Source organism: Monopterus albus, unplaced genomic scaffold (genome assembly GCF_001952655.1).
Source record: "Monopterus albus unplaced genomic scaffold, M_albus_1.0 scaffold43.1, whole genome shotgun sequence".
NCBI lineage: Eukaryota > Metazoa > Chordata > Actinopteri > Synbranchiformes > Synbranchidae > Monopterus > Monopterus albus.
Window position 1 is genome coordinate 1049797 of NW_018127923.1, and position 13715 is coordinate 1063511.

General features: G+C 38.9%; 1 protein-coding gene across 1 annotated transcript; it reads left to right on the top strand.

Moving 5' to 3' along the window:
• Positions 1–262: 262 nt before the first annotated feature.
• Positions 263–10158, top strand: apobec2a (apolipoprotein B mRNA editing enzyme, catalytic polypeptide-like 2a). Its single transcript, XM_020599901.1, has 4 exons — positions 263–571; positions 4741–4965; positions 6727–7035; positions 8787–10158. Exons 1-3 carry the CDS (start codon positions 360–362, stop codon positions 7028–7030), a joined length of 741 nt encoding a protein of 246 aa, XP_020455557.1. The 5' UTR covers positions 263–359; the 3' UTR covers positions 7031–7035; positions 8787–10158.
• Positions 10159–13715: the final 3557 nt, after the last annotated feature.

Below are 13715 nucleotides of genomic sequence, written 5' to 3' on the forward strand. Positions count from 1 at the left end.
TTCCCTCACTTATATTGGAATGAGTCCCCAGTCAGTCGCTAATAGACAAGTGCGTCACTGTACATGAACCTTAACATCAGCATGTTTTATGGACACACTTATGAACTGTCTGGTCTATTCATTCTCTCTCTCTCTGCAGTTAGCTTCTTGCCCTTACTTCCTATGCACTCCCTTGCCCTCTCTACCATTCCACTCCTCCCCCTCACTAGGCTTTCCCTTCCTTTCTGCTCATCTTCTGTTTAGTCATTTTTGTTTCAGGTCTTGTCCCCCTATCTTCTGTCTTCATCAGTGCTTTGCCTTTTTTCTATAATTATTTCTACGCAGACTTTCTGAATCCACAGATTCTCTATTTTTTCACCATGGCTGACAAAAGTCATGCACCAATGAGAAAAAAAGAGAAAAAAGATGAAGCGGCTGACATGACCAAGGATGGGAAAGAAGTGAAGAGCGAAGGACAGAAAACAGAGGATAATGGAGAGGCAGCAGCTAACAATGGTACAGCAGCTAATGATCAGAATGGAGATTTTGAGGTTGAGCCAATGGAGCTCCCTCCATTTGAAATCATCGCAGGGTAGGTCCACATCACCAATTATTATTCATTGTTTCATAGACAGAGCTAAAGCTGAATTATATCATTATCATTCAACATTTGCTTTTTTGATGATGTTTTTACTGTGTCACAGCAGTGAGCAGTACAGAGATTCTCTAATCACACACACTGAGAGCTGAACCGTGTGGCATTTGGCAGTGATGTGAATCTCAACCTTTTCAACATTTGATATGTGTGACTTTAGGAACATGAGGAGAAGTACATGTAAAATCTGTAATAATAAACTATTATAACCTAGCCTACAGTCCAGGTGATGCACTGTGGGTTGTTTAATTACGGATAATTACAGAAAATAGATATAATTCAGATCAAAACCTACTGTAGCTAACCAGTAAACTGCTGCTGATGACTCAGCCAAACAAACTTCTGTTTACTGAGAAAAACAGCTTGGTGAGGCGCCTGGGTGCTCAGGAAGGAAAATTCTTGTTACGTTTGAGTTGAGCATCATTCTTGCTGTTTAGTAGTGCTTTTTCCCCATAATCACTACAATCTATGTACTTCTTTAATAACAATTCCCCTTGGAGCTCATTTTAGCTGTTTTGGTTAAGTCATCTGGGAACAAGCCTGTACCGCTTCAACAAAAGGTGTGGAGAATTCTGCACTTAATATATGTGATATACTTTGCTCTTTTGAGTCATAGATGTGGCATGTTGAGATCAACACCAAGTGACATTAGAATTAATGTTAGTAGTATTACAAATGTGTCATCTTTGTAATCCTGACTTAATTACACCAGAAGTGTTTAAAAAGATGCTGGTTTGATTCTATTTTTAGACAGAACGCATGCTGATATAACTGTAGCTTTACAGTTCGATGTCTGTTTACAGTGCTTAATTTGTAAATGATCAGGTCCCAGAATATCACTTGATGATGGACCCACCATGTCAATGTGGGGAGAAGAGGTCCTGGAATAAAAAAAAAAAAGACATATTCCTCAAAGACCAGTGCATTAAGTGAGTGGCTTAGACACAAAAACATTATTTGTTGTGTGTATGTGTTCACCAATGCCAGTTCTAAATTTTGAGCACGAGTAATGCTAAATACATTAGTACTGTGAGGCCTTCTCCTTAAAAGCAGGGGACCTACTCCACTTCACATTAGAATTATATTCAGAATTTTACAGCAACAATTTTAAGGCACACCAGAACCTAGACAATTCGTTAACATTAAATAAACATGTTCTTACCATGTTGGAAGAGCGCAACATTTTTATATGCAAACAAATGGCTATGTAACAGTATAGGCAACAAATATTCAAACCAACAAATACATTTTAAGTAAAACATTCAACTAATTGTTTTATTAATACAGGGTATTACACATCTCTAACATCTTTCTTTTTCAGGGTTTTATCATTTTTACCTACAGTATATACAGAAATGTACATTTTTTCAATAAAAAGCAAGTGTTATAGGAGGCTCTGCAGGAGAAGAGATGGCTACATTGTGAGGACTTTATATGGTACAATTTGTCTACAATTGCAGGGGTCTTCATAACACACATCATTCCCTCTGACTTGTTCATGTCTAAACTGAAATCTGTCAACATCACCTGGAAAGCTGCTGAGGAAAGTAAATGTTCCAACCTGTCAGTGTGATTTCTGTACTGTTTTTAAATTTGTGTACGTATCTCTGCTGATTGGTTGACGTCTCTATGTGGAGTTCAGTTCAGTGACTACAGTAGAGTTTACAGTAAGTGTACCAATGCATAACAAATGCACATGAGCCACACGGTCTCATTAAATGTAATAGTAATGATGAGCTCAGTCAAAGACACACAACAGTTACAAAGAGAATCTGAAGTGTACAGTTTTTCCTTCTCTTGTATGCTCTTATGTGTGCAGTGGCTCTAAGTCTGAGGCAATACTTTACCTTACCAGAAGTGCAGTCAATATTTGAAACTTAAAACTGTACTATGCCAAAAGGAAGCGCTATGTCAACAGTGTCCAGAGGCGCAGTCGATGGATCTGGGTTTGGAGGCATCTGGGATAGACCATCACACAGTGGAAATGTGTACTGTGGTCAGACCAAGCAGTATTTCAGGTCCTTTTGGAAGGAATGGATGCCGTATGCTTGGGACCAAAGACAAAAATGACCATCCAGACTGTTACCAGCAACAAGTCCTAAAGCCAGGGTCTGTCATGGTCTGGGGTTGTGTCAGTGCCCTTGGCAAAGGTAACTTACACTTCTGTGATGGAACCATTCATCCATCCATCTTCATCCGCTTCATCCAAGACCGGGTCGCGGGGGCAGTAGCCCGAGCAGACTTTCCTCTCCCCACACACCTCCTCTAGCTCCTCAGGTAGAAACCCAAAGGCGTTCCAAGGCCATCCGGGAGACATAGTCTCTTCAAAATGTCCGGGATCTGCCCCGAGGCCTTTTCCTGGAGGGATATGCCTGGAATACCTCACCAGGGAGGCATCCAGAGGGCATCCTAAACAGGTGCTCAGGTCACCCCAACTGGTTCCGCTCAATGTGGAGGAGCAGCGGCTTTACTCTGAGCTCCTCACAGGTGACTGAGCTCCGCACCCTATCCCTAAGGGTGCGCCCAGCCACTCTCCAGAGGAAACTCATTTCTCATCCGCACCCATTAATGCTGAAAAATACATCGAGATTTTGGAGCAAGATATGCGGCCTTCAAGACAACATCTTTTCCAGGGATGCCCCTGCATATTTCAACAAGACAATGAAAAACCTCATAGTGCCACATTACCGAGGCCTGGCTGTGGAGCAAAAGGGTATGAACGCTATACTGGGCTATCTGCAGTCCAGACCTGTCCCCAGTAGAAAATGTGTGGTGCAGTTTGAAATGCAAATCATGTCAATGAAGACCCAGGACTGTTGTGCACCTTACGACTTGTTTGCAGGAAAAATGGGGAAAAATGACACCTGACACATTTTATCACTTAGTGTCCTCAGTCCCTAAACGTCTTAAGTGTTGTGAAAAGGAACAGCAACATCACACCGTGGTAAATGCTTTACTGTCCCAACTTTTTTGGAATGTGTTGCCGCATCAGGATTGAAGTGAGTGTTTATTTTGAACAAAGAATAAAACTGATGAAGTATCACATCAAATAATGTGCTGCTGTATTGTTTTCAGTGTGATACAGGACACAGATGATTTACACATCACTGTTTTATTTAGCATTTTTGTTTGAGTTTCTTCTTTGCATTTCATGACTTGTCTAAAAAAGTAATCTGTAACATGGTTGTTACATTCTGTCCAGTTACTACTGCAGGTCAATACCCAGTCACTGAGACCCAAAAGACAATCACGTCCAGTCATTCATCTTACACCTTTCCATTAATTTAATAATACTGATGTCCGAAAGTTATTTACTGATGAGAACAAGAGAGAGAGATGAAGCCTCTATTGGTTCATAAGAACTGGGTCACACACCAAGCCCAGTCTAATAATAATGCAAGGGAATTCCAGTCACAGCCATGCAGATGGTGTAAAATTAACTCTGTCTGCTGCTGCTATGCTATCCCCACCCTGACAGCTCAAGTTTCACCCTGACATCCAGCCACGATTCCCTCATGCTTGCTTGACTCACACAACACAAACAGGTGCTGTAGATAATGAAAATGATGGATAGACACACATTTAGTGCTGTTGTCAAATACAGTTGACATTTTGGCAATGTGTGCATGACTGTGTGTGAGCTGATGCTAAGTGACTGAATGCTAATGCTGGATAATTAATAAGTTTTCATTGTGAATTACTTTGTATTTTAGTCTAGTATTTATCTGATATTCTTTGGTCATTGTAATAATAATTGTTGTTCTTGCTGTAATGTTATCTTAAGTAAAGCATTACTGAGAGGATGAATACGATTCATGCTGTTTGAAGATGAAGCCCGTTTTCCTTTCCTTCACGGAGGCAAAGTGGCCCATATCCATGTCAAATAACTCATTGCTGCTTGGATGGTACCTGTAGGAAGTGACTTCCCACCAGATGTAGTTGGCTAGATGATGCACTTTTGAATGAAATTTTTTTTCCTCTAGAACCATAGAAAATGAGTAAAAACTGACTATCAGGAATAAAATGGTGCTTTGATGATATTGCATCTTGACAGAATATGAGAACTAATATGCCAACATTTCTTTCCTTTATTCTGTCTTCAACAGGGACCGGATTGATCCTTTAGTCTTTAGGTTCCAGTTCAAGAATGTGGAGTACTCCTCAGGCCGCAACAAGACCTTCCTGTGTTACCTGTTGGATAAAGGAAACCCAGCAGATGGGCTGTACAAGGGCTATCTGGAGGATGAGCATAGTGGCTCTCATGCTGAGGAGGCCTTCTTCACACAGTGCCTGCCAAACTACGACCCTGCACTCAAATACACAATCACCTGGTATATAGCTCTCTAAAACTGTCAAAAAGGATGTGTTAGGTTTTAAACTGTTGTATAGTTAAATGTGAGGGCCTTCCAAATTAAGCGTAGGAATTCATTTTTAATCATAATTTAAATTATTTGTTTTTACATTGCTATCTACCAAAACTGTTTGGGTTAACCTTCTTTATTTGTGAGGGAGAAACACTAGATTCTTTTAAATAAAAAAATTACCCTATTTATTGGATTAATGTTTATTTTTACGTAAAATGTAATTCACACCTCTAAGAAAACTATCGGGCTGAACTTCTTTGAATCTAACCTAACCCATATGGTGGGGGGCGAAACACTTGCTTTTCCTAAGCTTAAACTTCCTTAAAATGTAACTATACTGGTGTGAAACAGCAGCATTTCCCAAATTAAAAGAATTATTTACTTCATTACAACAATTCTGAATATATTTATACAATATATTTATAAAAACTACTTGGGGTAAACCTCCATGAAATTACTCCCTAATACCTAACCCTATTTCCATGAAAGAGAATACCTTATGATATGCAGGGGTAACCTGTAAAATAGTTATGTATTCTCGTGCACAGTTACTTAGACGGACACCACGTCTCCAACACAAGAGGGTTTATTCAGCCAAATTGTACACCTTCTCTGTATCTCAGGCGCCAACGTACACACCCAGAATCCTTGCCCCCGAACTACGGCAACCGGACACTAACCCATAATACATTACAATAGCAAAACAATAAAACTATAGAAAACAGGATGCAATGGAAGTGTGAAAAATTGTAACAACATCAAGGGTCATAGATCACCTCTTCACACCTCACTTTGACAGAAAGGGGTAGTGTGATACTCTCTGGCTTTGAACTTTTCTAGTTCTCTGCTGGTTATTGAGGAACAGTGCAACCAGTGAATCCAAACTAATCTGTAGTAATATGTGGATATTTGAATTGTCATGGAAAAATAAGGTTGAGGTGAAAGTTATAAAGAACTATTCCTTAAGATATTGGTAATCATTACTTTCAGGTGTTAAGCTTAAATACTCAGTTGACATGCTTAACGCAATAATATGTCTTGGTCTGTCATAATAGACTGAAGTGGTACTAACAGTCTCTTTGAAGACCATGTATAGTGGATAGTGCATTGAAAGGAAAATGATAAGCATTTAAAAATGCCTTAATGTTTATAACAATTTATAACAATTGTTTACCATTTTTATTTATTTTATACATATGATATGACATGTCATTTTGGCATGTAGTTTTTAGACTTGTGAAGCTGTACAGGGTAAAAAAAAAAAGTATTCTTAAAACACCAGCTTCTGACAGGTAACAGTATTTAATATAGTCATTTAGTATTGTGCTTCTATAAAGTTGTGGGCCTTATAAGGAACAAGATTAAAAAATCAAAACAGCACAGGACAGGGTATCCTAATTTGTAGTCTTTCTAGTCCTTGGTGAATCAAGCTCCTAAAACACTACATTTTTTATATTTCCCCATTATAAAATTTTTGTCGTGTCTTGTAGTATACACATCCTTACTGGTAAATTATATGTATGTGTTTTACACTACCCGCCCAATGTGTGTAATGCAAGCATTTAGGTGAAAATCTTCTGTCCCCATGACCAAGCTAAAGTTAAGCCTAACTCAATGACTGAGTATTTCTCTTTATGGTCATAAATGAAATACATCTTAGTCTGATAAAAATGTTAGTCAGAGATGTGTGAACAGTTTTTCCTCTTTATTGTGTTACCTTCTACCCAGGTATGTGTCTTCCACTCCCTGTTCCGCTTGTGCGACAAAGATAGCTGAAATGCTGAAGGCCAGAAGAAACATGAAGCTGAGCATCTTTGCTGCTCGGCTGTTTGAGTGGGAGGAAGAAGAAATCCAGGCTGGGCTGAAGGCTCTGCATGGTGCTGGCTGCAAGCTGAGGGTGATGAAGCCTGTGGACTTCTCCTACATCTGGGACACATTTGTGGAGAATGAGGAACAACCTCTGAACCTGTGGGAGGACTGCAAAGAAAACTATGAGTATTACCAGGAGAAGCTGGCTGACATTCTACAGTGACCACAGTAAGTGTTAAAGGAAAAGTCTGCTGTTTGACAGCGAGTAGAAAGAGAGAGATTACATACAACAAAGTTCTACACACCAGATGTGAACTATGGATATCATTATGTCTTAACCATTTTGTTTTATTAACATTCTATTTTATTGATAAGTTAATTTTATTTTTCATATTTTATTTCACAAACAAGTTTCTTAACAGTTAAAAGTGAGGTCAAACAGACTTAAAACATAATTGAATTGGCCTTATCTAAACTCCCCCAATCAGAGGATGTATAAGGAAGACAAGTCAACATAGTCTTTACTGTACACCTGTAAGATTAAAAACAATGTGGCTAAGTGAGGATATGGCCATGGGCCACAACAAAGTAGGGAGATGCAAACAATAATAAAGACAAATATATTTAAGTAATGAAGTCTGTAAGTCAGTATGAGCACTATTTAAAAGTATGTGATTGCAATGATGGATGTGAGAAGTGTGTTGTCAGTGGAAAACATTGAAAAGACAACATGAAATGAACAAAGATTGGCGAGTGTTGAAGGGATCAGGTATCACTGGTACTGGGACAACTGGGCAAGAATCATTTCTAGAAATGCTGGCCAGGTGTTCAGCTGTGGGAGGACAAGTTAGAAAAATATGGGATCAGAGGAATGGTTCTGAAATGGATTAGAAGTTATTTGACACAGAGGCGTCAATTTGTGAAGTTGGGTGAATACCAATCGAGTGAGCTGGATATTGTATGTGGAGTGCCTCAGGGTTCTGTTTTGGGACCTAAATTATTTATACTATATATTAATGATATATGCAAGGTTTCTGATTTAGTGAAAGTGGTTTTATTTGCTGATGACACTACCATATGGGCATCGGGTGAAAACCTACAGCAACTCTCTGGACGGGTTTCACAGGAACTTGAGAAGATAAAGAAATGGTGTGATAGTAATATACTATCTCTGAATTTGGATAAAACTAAATTTATGGTATTTGGGAATCGTAGACTAGATAATGAACTTCAATTGAAAATTGGGGGAGCTAATATAGAACGAGTACATGAAATTAAATTTCTAGGTGTCATAATTGATGACAAATTCTCCTGGAAATCACATATTAGATATGTTCAGAATAAAATAGCAAAAAATATATCAATATTGGCAAGGGTTAGATATATTTTGGATGGGAAAGCACTACGCATTTTGTATTCCTCATTGATTCTACCATACTTAGAGTATGGCGTTGAAAACTGGGGAAATACATACAAAAGCTCACTTCAACCATTGTATATATTACAAAAAAGAGCGATAAGAATTGTGCATAAGATGGGATATAGGGATCACACCAATGTAGTATACGTACAACCAAAAAAAGATTTTGTATTTCCATAAGTGGGGTAAAACTATGGAATAATTTAAGTGTGGACATAAAAAATAGTAATAGAATTGACGAGTTTAAACATAAATATAAAGGTATGTGTCAATCAAGATATATGCAAGAACAGGCTCAATGATTAATTACATGGACAATTGTGGGTGTGGTGTACACTTTGTAATAATTTTTTAGTATATTACTTGTGTGGTTTAGAAAGAACGTAATTATGTAAGAATGTTAACACTATAATATTTTTTAGTATAATACTTGTGTGGTAGAAGTGAATCATTTACTGCTTGCAAACCAATGATGGTAAGATGATGTCATGGGAAAGAGATATTATTATTATTATTATTATTAATTCAAACTTTCTCTCTCCTGTCTCTGTTGACACAGGGATCCAGCATGGACTGTGTGCCCCCGTGATCATCACCATTATTACTTTACAGATGATTCATGTTGGTGCTGTTGTTGTAGTTGTTGTTAATTGATAGTGATACAAATTCCTAGTTCAAATGAATCTGTGCTAAAGTACCTATATATGTATGAGACAGTGTGCTGCCTTTTTCCTGTATGTGTTTATGAATGCTGTAATCAGCGTGTGTCATGATAAAAACCCTCCCCACAACACCTGGCAGAGATTCCCATATCTGGTTTCTACTCTGGGATTGTCTTGCTCTCAAACATTAATACATCAACATGACTTTTATGGTATGTATTGTTTTTTGCACATTTTTGTATACGTTGATTTAGAAGTGGAACTTAGTTCCAGTTTGAACAGGTAAATTGCAGAATGATTACAGAATAAATATGTCTACAGTATGTATGGACCCTGCAAGTGACGACCACAAGGATGTATGTCTCTCTGTGTGTGTGTGTGTGTGTGTGTGTGTCAACTGAATCTGAAGCCCTTGTCCAACATGGGATATGTAACTTTGCTGGCTTCATCAATCTATTAAAGCCATGGATTTCTGTCATTCGCATATAAATTACTTTTATATTAATATTCCCCACGGCTTAATTCACATATCTGTAACAGGGAGAGCCACAGTACACACATAATATTTGCCATATGTGTGAGGTTGTCTTAATATTGTCTGTGCCTGTTCATTAATGTGATTGCATAGGTCAGATTTTTTCTGCATTGAAAGTGTTACATAGGCTATACGTATGTTACTAGGTCTGATGTAGTAAGATTGCTGTCAAGACTTTTATGGAAAAGCAACCAGGATTATGTTACATCAGTGGAAAGGGGTTTGATATGCATTGTACTGAGATGAGCACTGTGAGAACATAATGAGATTAAAACGGATTAAAACCTTTAGTCCTACAGTATACATTGTGACAGTTCCAAAACGCCTAACTGAAAGTCATTCATATCTGTCTTCATGACTGGATTAACCTGTTTCGGAAGTCTGGGACAAAATACACCTGAGACTTGACTGACGGGGGCTTTCCTTAATGGGGCTTTCCAAGTCTCTGGGGCTCTGACCACATGTTTATACACAAAGTTTGAGCGGAATTATCATGTCTATTTTGCATTTGACATTTCCTGTGTTTACACTCGTAACAACAGTGATACATTTCCAAAACGCAGCTGACCTCCAGTGCCTCCCATGTAGACACAGATGGAGCTGCTGCTGCTGCTGCTCTAAAATGTAGCTCAAACTACACCTCCTGTGTAACACTGTGTGAGGCTCTGAGTCTAATCCAGGCTTTACTGTTTACAGCATATCATCTGTTCATATTTACATAATCTGTATTTGCCTTTTTGCTACTGCCTGCTCTGTTCTTTAAGTAATAAACTGGTTTCAGTAGTCTGTTGCTGTTTCTTGTCACACTCCACAACACAGGAACAGATATTTCATCAGTCTACAAGCAGCTGATGACACAAAATACAACATCATTTAATGCAGTCTTTTCTTAATTGCAGTCATTCCTCACTATACTCTTTAGGTATAAATAAACACAGACAATATAGACTGGGCTTTTTTCCCCCAGATATTTATGTAAACATTATTGGATCTGTATGTGAGCAGCCTGCTGGAGGTTTTTACTTCAGGAAAGAAAATTGGTGTATTGTATGATGTAAGGGTGTATTATCATCCCATCAGGGAGAATCCAGGAAATGGTATACCACTTAAAATTCAGTTCAATTATAAGTGAAGAACTAAGTGAAGGGAACAGTGCCATCTAGTGGCAAGATAAGATTCTTTCTCAATAAGATCCCCACTCTGTCCATCCATTGGCTGGATTACACTGGCTCCTGTGGAGTTCACTTTAAGATTCTTTAAGGTACTTTTAAAGCCATCTATGCGCTGTTATCAGTTATCACCCACAGGTTCCCTCAATTCCCTAATCTGTTTCATCCCATCAGGCTGGAATGGAAAGACAACATTTAGGAAACTAGTAATGACGTGATTTTTGCTCCACTCAGAATCAGAATCAGCTTTATTGGCCAGGTGTGCTGGACACAGCTCTCAATGTGCACGTACATATCCCCATGCAAGGCAACAGCAGGGCCAAGTAAACAATATACCAACATAAGACTGTGTAGTTTTGCAAGTTACATAATGTAGGTTTCTAAGCAAATAAAATCCAATTAATACAGTATAATGAAACTTTTTCAATGCCATTTTACTATGTTTAACTTAGTCATGGATGGATCACTGAATGGGATGACTGGGCACAGGCCCAGGGGCCCCTACAGTTCTCCTACAAAAAATAAAAAAATAAAATAAATAAACAGCCAAAGGAGACAACTACAAAGAGATCCAAAAATAACTACAAAGAAAAGCTAAATATCTTCACCAGATGCAAAATGATTATACTGCAGCCATCTTTCCATAATGTCTGATATGATAAATGTTGTTATAAGTTGTACTGTTGTGAATATGTATAGTATGTGTTTTCTTATTTGTAATATGTGTCCTGGAATACAAGTTAGATTTCGTATATTTACATATAGTCTGACAATAAAGTATAATCTATTGAAATTATATACACTGCTCAAAAGTATTAAGGGATTGTTTAAACCACACATTGTATCTTGATAAACAACTTATTCAAGGTGAAAACATTATTAATGTACATTGTATAATTTGTTCAGAACAAAATGACATAACGATCAATGGAAACCAAACTCATCAACCCATGGATTCAAAATCACACTGAAAACATGGAAATCACAGGCTCATCCAAGTTGAGAGAATTTCATCACGACAAATCATAATGTCATTTAGTGTGTGTGTGGTCCCCACGTGCCTTTGTGCACTCCGAAAATGTTTGGGCATGCACCTGATGGCAGATCGTGTTCTGGTTGATCTGCTCCTGGACACTCTGCGGTGGTGCCTGATGGTGTCGGATGAACCAATACATAATGTCCCATAGGTGTGCAATTAGATTTAGGTCAGGGGAATGTGAGGGCCAGTCGAAGGAATGGAGGTCTGTGTGGCCCTCAAAGGATATGCCTCCCTAGAGCCTCACTGAGCCACCACCAAACCAGTCATGCTTGATGATGTCACAGGCAGCATAAGTATCACCATGGCATCTCCAGATTCTTTCACACCTGTCACATGTACTCAGTGTGAACCTGCTTTCTGCTGTGAAGAGAACAGGACACCAGTGGGAGACCGGCTAATTCTCTGACAAATGCCAGGTGAGCTGCATGTCGCTGGGCTATGAATACAGGTCGTACTAGAGACCATTTGCCCGTGGCCACCACATATGCAAAACCAATTCCTTTATTGGGGGGTTGTCTTACTTTTGTCTCTCCATTGCACCTGTTGTCACTTTGATTTGCACCAAAGCAAGTGAAACTGATTCACAGCCACACTCACTGGCCACTTTATTAGGTACACCTGTATACAATTGTATGCAATTCATTACAGCACTTTCACCTTAACATCTGTGTTTATGAAGTTCAAAAGTTTCAATTTTTATTTAAATTGTTATGTGTGCATTCAATTATACGTTTATTATTAGTCATAGTTAAAAGTGGTGTTGTACTAGACTACATTATATTAAGAGGTGTCTATTTTTGTCCTCACCAGCTACATACATGAGAGGGTCAGAATATTAGGAACACCTCTGAATATAATGTAGTCCAGTATAACACCACCTTTAACTACTGTATGACCTCATGCCTAATAAAATGGCCAGTGAGTAAGTGTGTGTGTGTGTGTGTGTGTGTGTGTGTGTATGTATGTATGTGTGTGTGTGTGTGTGTGTGCGCGCACACTCACATTGTGGGGACTCAGCCATCCTTGTGGGGAAATCAATGAATTTTAGGGTGGCAATATGGTTAGGTTAGGGGAATTCTTCAACTCTCCCCGTAATCGTCCGTGGACTATACGGTTTGGAATGGAGGGTCAAAGTAGGGTGCATGGGCCAACGCTTGTCATTCTGGCTCATGGAACGGTGTGCTGCCCCGAGAGAATGGATTGTTTCTGTTTTGTGGTTTGTGTTGACTTTGTAAAGTTTTGGGTGTTGGTTCAGTTGACGTTTATTTTGTTAAAGTTTGTGTTGTTACCATGTGCGCATGCATGCGTCCACTAAGGGTAGGTGTTTGGTTTTTACGTCCTCCTGGGGAGTTGTGTATTCCTCTTTTGGATTGTTAACGTGTGCGCATGCGCGTGTCCATTAAGGGTAGGTGTTTGGTTTTTATGTCCTCTTGGGGAGTTGTGTGTAAGGGTTAACTTTAGCCATTAAGCCCTAGGCGGTTAAGGTTAGGGCCGGGATAATGGATGTGTGGTTTTTTTTAGGGATTGGGTTTAGGGCCATAGAAATAGAGCGGTTAGGGTCAGGGTAGGAGTCTGGGCAGGGTTTAAAGGGGGTGTTGTGTAAGGGTTGAGTTTAGGCATTAGGCCCTAGGTGGTTAGGGTTAGGGCCGGGATAATGGATGGGTGGTTTTTAGGGGTTGGGTTTAGGGCCCTAAAGATGGAGTGGTTAAGGTCAGGGTAGGGGTCTGGGCGAGGTTTAAAGGGGATGTTATGTAAGGGTTAAGTTTAGACATTAGGCAAAAATAAGTATTAGGTCTATTTTTAGATGACCTATTTTGCCTACAGGGTCTTAACATGCCGGGTCAGGGTCAGGGTTAGGCAAGTAGTGGTTATGGTTGTAGTAATACTGCTTGCAAACCAATGATGATAAGATGATGTTAGGGGGCAAGACTAAGTATAGTCTAACTTCTTCCTACTCCGTTCAAGCATGTACTAGGTATAAGCAAATTGAAAATATTTTTGTGGATATGTCTGGAATTACGTGTGATTACATACTGACTGTTGTTACATGTTTGAAAAAATAAATAAATCAAATCAAATCAAA

What these genes read in the sequence shown, in the direction of transcription:
- apobec2a (XM_020599901.1), top strand. Translation starts at nt 360, where the DNA reads ATGGCTGACAAAAGTCATGCACCAATGAGAAAAAAAGAGAAAAAAGAT. An exon ending in CCATTTGAAATCATCGCAGG is followed by an intron (nt 572 to 4,740) that starts GTAGGTCCACAT and finishes TGTCTTCAACAG; the next exon opens with GGACCGGATTGATCCTTTAG. An exon ending in CTCAAATACACAATCACCTG is followed by an intron (nt 4,966 to 6,726) that starts GTATATAGCTCT and finishes CCTTCTACCCAG; the next exon opens with GTATGTGTCTTCCACTCCCT.